At 39.0% G+C, this 7,095-nt stretch overlaps 1 protein-coding gene across 2 annotated transcripts in view; it reads right to left on the bottom strand.

Moving 5' to 3' along the window:
• Positions 1-2,100: 2,100 nt before the first annotated feature.
• TFAP2B (transcription factor AP-2 beta) overlaps positions 2,101-7,095 on the bottom strand; it is a 29,397-nt gene continuing 24,402 nt past the window's right edge. For both annotated transcript variants that reach the window (XM_051997142.1, XM_051997143.1), the window contains one exon: positions 2,101-4,611. In XM_051997142.1, the coding sequence (XP_051853102.1) occupies positions 4,311-4,611 (301 nt within the window). In that variant the 3' untranslated portion in view covers positions 2,101-4,310. The remainder of the gene's footprint in view (positions 4,612-7,095) is intronic.

The following is a 7,095-nucleotide window of genomic DNA, read 5'->3' as shown; positions in this document are numbered from 1 at the left end:
GCCTTCCATAAAGGGAGGCAACAGTCCCTAAGTAAATTCGGACTTTCCTTTTTTCATTTCACCAAATCTGTAGAGGATATGACCTAACAAGTGAAGACAAATCTGTTTCTTAAGAAAAAAACAAATAAAACAAGGTGTTCAAAATCCTTCATAGGTTCTTTCTGTGGATGTAAGGAAATTGGGGAGGTGGAAACCAGAAAGGAAGAAATAAATTTCTCAGGGCAAAGGTGAAAGAGTGGGGAGGCGCAGAATAAAAGGAGGCATAGAAGAAAAAGATTTAGGAGGTTTAGAAAAGGGTTACTTTTTAGGTAGCAATCTAATGTTGAAGTCATTGATTGATCAGGGGTTCCAGCTTAGTTCCTGATACTTCCATAGCAGGTCTTCCACAAAGACTTGTTGCATGAATATTGGATAAAACTCAAGAATATTAACTTTAGCCCCTTCCAAAGAATTGTCAGAAAGTTTTGTGACTTTGTTGCCCCAAGTCTTTTTTTAATTTCGATTTTGGATTGGGGGGTAGGATGAGATGGAATGAGAATACCAAAGAAAATAATTGAACGTGTCCATACTGAGTGAGTCTGTTTAAAAAGAGAAAGAAGGAAGTTACGAAAAGGGGGGGGGGGAGGGAGAGGGAGACAGAGAGAGAGACGGAGATAAAGAGAGACAGACAGAAGTAGAGAGACATAGAGACAGACAGGATGGGGGAAAAGAAAAGAGGGAGTGGGAGGGAAGGAGGGAGGTAGGAAGGAAGAAAAGGAGGAAATGAAGGGAAGGAGAAATGAAGGAAGTGAAGAAGGGAAGGAAAGAGGAAGGGAGCAAAGAAGGAAGAGAGGTGAAAAAACCAAAACCCTGCCGTGACCCACCTGTTTGGTTTAAAAACAAAGCTAAAAGGGGCTTGCCTTAAATGTTTCCCCTGAGTTAAAAGTCAAACTTTTACGTTAATCCCACTGTTTATTGATTTATGGGCCCACGGAAACCAAATCTTTTAATAACTCAATTATCAAATACCGTCAGAGTTGTCTGGCCAGCAAGAAGTGTGCCTAAATGCAAAAGGGTGGAGATGGAGGGAGATGGAAATTTGGGTTTTCTTAGAGAGGGTGGAAGAAGACACCTTCTGGAGCTTGTCAAATAGTCGAAGAAATGATTTCTTTCTTTTCTTTTCTTTTCTTTTTTCTTTTCTTTTTTTTTTTTTTTGAGGGAGGACATACAAATATTACAACGATGGGCTAACGAATGGGTTGTCATATATGACACATTTTGGTGTGTGTGTGTGTGTGTGTGTGTGTGTGTGTGTCAGACAATCTATGTTTGCTTTCACATAAGAGCTCGCTAATCTGTGTTTTTTTTTTTTTTTTTTTTTTTTTTTTTTTTGCGAGGGTGAGCGGGGAGGGGGGGGGGAGGGAAGGAGAAGTGGAGCGACGTAATCTATGAGGAAGTTACCCCATTTCTCAATATATACAAACTAGACCTCAAGGAGGATGCTCCTATTGTGGACATCTCGTCCGAACGGGACTCAAAAGGACCCAGGAGCCCTATTCCCCTTTATAACCTGTGATGCTCTTCGGCCTGTTACCTAGTTGAGAGAGATTTGGGTTTTCAGTCCGGTTTAGCCCTTAGGGTGAAAGTGGGGAGGGCGAGCTCGACCTGATTCTATTTCCTCAACAGAACCCGGCCAGAATCGGAGACACGCTTTCAAAGGGCAGTACTGGGCAGTAAGTGCAATGCGTGTCCATTACGTTTCCCTCACGTCACGCACGTGGGACAGGTTGTCCTGCAAGGAAAGGAGATGACGGTTTTTCAGTGCAGTTTATCCGGGCTAAGAGTAATCAGAACACATCTGCTTTAGCTTGCTTTTACTGTCTGACCAAAGATGCGTCTTAGCTCCTGGAATAATAAGGCTGGACCTCCATATGCCTTTATAACGTTTATCCTAGGCCTTGGCTTTCTCGAGATACAAGCGCCATGGGCCTACTGAGTGGAACTCTTCCAGCGCAACTCTATATATGTATATACACACACACACATATATACATATGTGTGTATATATACATATATGTGTATATATATGTATATATATATATATTTGTAAATTTTTAACCCATTAAGTTTGCTTCTGAAAGGCTAAGAGGAAAACCAGGAAGAAATGTCCTTGAAGCCATGCGCCCTCGTGAAATGAAAATGCCAATCATTTTGTATCCTAAGGAGATGCCGCTTTGACTGTTTGAGAGGCACCTAGCTAAGGGATGCTGCATAGGAGGTGAGGGAGAGCATTAGAAGGTGTGTGTATGTGGGGGAGGGGTGTATGAGCAAATAACTCAGCATTAATGTGTATGCAGCCTACTGTAAATATTCAGAAGTCAAAACTCAAGGCCAATAGCATTTGGATTTTTATCTTAGAGAAGTACTGTAAGGTGGAGAGGAAAATGAGGGGAAGTGCATAATAGAATAATAAAATTGCACGAGTATGTTCTCCTTGGCCTTGCTTAGGAAAGTGCATGCATGTGTGTTTACCCTGAATTCTGAGACATACCCCCCACGGGCATTTTCTTCACTCTGCTTTTTGGGTGTGCCTGGATTCTATATCTTATTTCAAGATAATGCTTGAAATAAGACAGAGAAAGTAGCTGTTCTGCCATAAGTATGAGATCTTAAATGCGTAAAATTCTACCCACTGGGAATAGTCAAAATGTATCCAGACGGCAAAAATCAAAGCTGAAACACATCTCCTTTCACTTTGCATTATTTTACCATCTATATGCCAAAACCAGTGCAAGCCTGGGAAAAAAAAAAAAAGACCCTCATTCATAAAGCAAGTAATGCAGAGAAACAAGTGCCTGCTTCTCCCCCTCCCCCCGCTGCTTTTCGTGGGGAGAGAAAAAGAATTACAGACCATCTCAATAATTTCCTCTAGAGAGGTGGAATCTACTAGAAGGAAGAATACCGAAGAATAACGGGATCCTTTCCCTTTCTCAACTTCCCCCAATTTCCTGTAGAACCTCCCCTTTCCCCCCTGTAATTTGGTCTCTCTGCATAGAATCCCAGGGCTCAGGTCACTGTTAGCAACAACCATTTTGACAGCCGTTTCTACCTCGATATATCGGGTGCTTCCTAAATTATTCCCTTTGAGCTTCTTTAAAGAAGTGCACCTGCAGAATCCTGAAACACCGGCTTTGATTAAAAAAGTATCAGAACTTTGCTTGTCTCTGTACCTTATAGATTGTGTAGAAAGCCCAAGTCCTCTTTGAAGAAGCTCATAAACCATGCGGGCACAGCTTTGGAAAACAGAAGAGAATGAAATGGTACATACCCCTCCGAAGGAATACATACTAATTAACTTATTCGTTTTTTTGTTTTGTTTTCTTTTACTACAGTTCTGAAAACCGGTACCTCACACAAATATTAGAACCAATGAGAGGTTCCTGTGTAGACGCTGGCATTGCTGGGAAATAGAAACACTTCTTTAAGGAAATGAGGAAGCTGAAGCAGACGACTAATACACCTTATTCGTCCATATTTTCCAGATTCCCAGGCTCTTTCCCTACTTCCAGCCAAAGATCACAGAGACCTTCTCTAGCACTGGTGGCCCTCCCCTTCCCTGCCCCATCAACCTCCTCCTCCTCACCCAATTTTTGCTAATCTTAACCATCAAAGTTATGGGAGGGGAAGTTGTATCAATAACTTAAAAACGAAGCTTCAAGTGAAAATGAAAGGTTTTAAACACAATTTCTAAGACCCAGATACAAGCATTTCATCCCAGAAGATTTTCGGAATAGAGATAAGGAAGAAATGAGGGAGAAGAAAAGCGAATGCATTGGGAATGAGAGAGGGGGGAAGTTCGAAGGGAGGACAAAGGGAAAGAATGGTCTAAAAACAGTTCGTGCCTCTCAGTCAACCAGACTTCAAAGCACTGACACCACCAATGTTTATCCGAATTTTCTTCCAATAAGTTACTGTTTTCTCATATTTTGTCTTACGTTTATTTTTCCAAAGAAAAAAAAATCAGGATTTTTTTTTATTATTATTATTATCAGCATTACTAAGATCGAAAGAACCGATGTGGAAAATCCGAGAGGTTGTCTTCAAGTGTATCTTGAATAGACACCAAGAACCAGTATTGTTGCTCCGTTGTGCGCCTCTGATATTTAAAGTTATTTTTCTTTCTTTTTCTTTTTTGTTAACTTTTGTTTGTGTGTGTGCTCTACCTAATATAATTCTTCCAAAGCCAATCCAATATTTTAAAGCTAAAATTAAAATGTTTCTTTTTTTTTCTTTTTTTATTTAAAAGATTTTCCCTTTTCTTTAAAAAAAATTCATTTTCTGTGTTTTTCCTCCTTGTCTCCAGTTTTACTACCTGGTCCTTCCCCAGATGTGTGCCTGTTAGTGGTGCTGTTGTTCAAAAACATCTTGTCCATGCCTTTGAGAGCCTCTGTCAGGTAGTTCTGCAGTGCTGTGAGGGCAGCGCAGATAGCTGGAGCCCCAAAACCATGGGTGATGAGGCTGAAATGGGTCAAGCAGCTCTGAATCCCGGGTTCCAAAATGGGGCTGGGCCTACTGTTTCCAATAGGTGTCCTATCCTGGGCGAGCAGGTCTGTAAATTCTTTACACAGTTGCCTATACAGGAAGAAATAAGAACAACAGCAAAAATGATACTCTCCATCAACATTTTCCTCCCCTCCTCCTTATTGTCACCAAAAAAGGAAAAATTCAACAAACCCAGTGACACTTCTAGCCATGATAAAGGCAACTTAGATAATTCTATTGTTTTTCCTTCCACTTGCTTGTTACTAGGCAACTGTGGTTGAAAAAGAAAGCATGGAAGTAGAAATTCCCAGCCTGGAAGATAGATAATTTCAATACTGTTTTACTTCTATGACTTTTCTCTATAATTTTTTGTTTTCTGTATCTTGACTCTATGAGCTCCACCTCTGGACAATTGCATATCACCCTGAGACTATTTTCAAGGTTTTTTAAAAAATGTAACACACCCAAATACTTATAACTGGAAACAACTTTTAGGAACATCTAATCCAAGTCCCTCATTTTGTTGATGAGGAAACTGAGGATGAAAAAATTTGAGTAACAAGTTCAAGATCATACAACAAAGAACTGAGTTTCAAGTTGATCCTCTTTTTTTCAAAATCCAAGTTTCTTTCCCACTGTTCCTCGAAAGTGATACTACTTAGATTTCTGGCCTACCTTCTTTCTTTCCAAGACCACTTTCCCACAACTTTATTCCCTCTCTAACCACCTTCGCATCAAAAACAAATGACCTTTACACATTTAGTTCTTCATTCACAAGTTTGACTAAGGCATAATATCATTTACTGCAACTCTACAAAATGCCAAGGTGCTGGTTTGCCTCCAGGTCAGTCACTGTTTATGCCAACAGAGAAGGAAGGAATGCTGATGCCATTTAAAAAAGTTTACTTGGAGATGTGGGAAAGGGGAGGTTACTAATTTTTTAAAAATATGTTTTATACTGTTTCTAGTTTAGGTACTAATCAGTTCTTTTTAGGAAAATAAGGGATTGTAGCAGTAGTTCAAAACCCAAAGAATGGAAGTTTAGGAGAACAAGTTGGGAATAAGTGGATATAAAATGTGTAACACTCAAAATATTTATGATTAGAAGAAAAAAATCCAGCTTAGAATTATTGTATGCATAACTATTTATAGCTTGCTATGATTCTACAATCATAACTGCAGTTTTGAAAACTGGAGCGAATGAAAGGCAAAAGAGAAAAGGGTTTCTGTACACCACCCAGTGTCTAACAGGAAAAAAAAAAATGAAGCAACAATTAATATCTACTAAGCCTGAAAAAAAGGTATATTTCATACTATTTCCAGAAGGTTAAAAAAAAATTTATTTTTTTGATTGGTTGGACAAGGGCACAGAATTCCAGAGATGCCATTCTATCAGGAGAAACAAATATCTTTTAATATTTCAATGGGAAATACCTCATCTGCCAGTAAAGAATGCTGAAGGTACAGTAGGAAAGTAAGGCCTCTCTCCTATATCAGAACCTCAGATCTTAGCACTCTGAAGACTTAAATTAATACCTTCACCTACATTAGGCAGGAAAGAGAGATATAAAGAAGGTACAAAAATGCAATTTGCTTTTTGCTATTATAACATTTATACTAAAGACTTGTCTCTCTAGAGTGGCTGACCAGGAAAAATGTTCTTGCTTCTGCAACATTTTCCCTTTACTTTGAAGAACATAAAAATACATTAGTGATCTCCCTCTTCTCTTCTTCCATTTATCCCAATTTTCAGAGAACCTTTGTTCCACAATTGTGAGTGAAAAATAGGTACAGTTTTAAATTTAAGATACCCCACCATCACTACCATCAAGGCATCAGGAAGATTAACACAGAAATGCTGCATAAAAAGAGAAATAAAGGCAATCTTCTCAGGCTTGGTAACCCCCTTAGGTTTGATTCTCTTGATTTTTCAAGGCAATGAGGAAAAAAAGAAAGGAAGATTCTATGGACCCCACTCTGTTTCAAGTGATGTCATCAAAAGCATCACTTTCACTACATTAGGAAAAAAATGTATTTCACTGTTTTCAGACATATATATTTGTCTTTTCAATGTTGACCCTTTTTATGTCTCAAAGGATCTTTCCCCTTATCTAAAAAGCATCAAATTCAAGAGGTCCACAGTGTTGGGATTCCCCCCCCCCAAAAAAAGAGCAGACTCTTCCTCCAAAGAAACAGGAGAAGAACGATTTGGTTAAGAGAATGAGGAAGATTTCAACAATTTCATAGGTGATTGGCCCTTCAGAGGCAAAATCTGCTCAGAGTTGTGGGAAATCCCTGACAAACTTTGATGGGGGAAATTGTTACAGTCTTTCCTTGAGTTCTTTTACATTACTTAAGTGCCAAATAGGAAACTTTGAATTTGGAAGAACAAATGGTAGAGTCAAACATTTTAAATCTTCAAAGCCCAAATCAGGGTCTGTAAGCAATTAAAGTTCTGGGACATTAATATCTTTTGACCCTGCGGAAAGGGGCAATCAAATTCAAATCACGTCTAGAAAACATCTGGACAAATTTGAGCAAATGATTTTTCAGCCTTCCATATATTTCTTTAAA

Source organism: Antechinus flavipes, chromosome 4, assembly GCF_016432865.1.
Source record: "Antechinus flavipes isolate AdamAnt ecotype Samford, QLD, Australia chromosome 4, AdamAnt_v2, whole genome shotgun sequence".
NCBI classification, from domain to species: Eukaryota; Metazoa; Chordata; class Mammalia; order Dasyuromorphia; family Dasyuridae; genus Antechinus; species Antechinus flavipes.
Note: the sequence above shows the minus strand (reverse complement) of the source record. Positions and strands in the feature narration are given on the sequence as shown.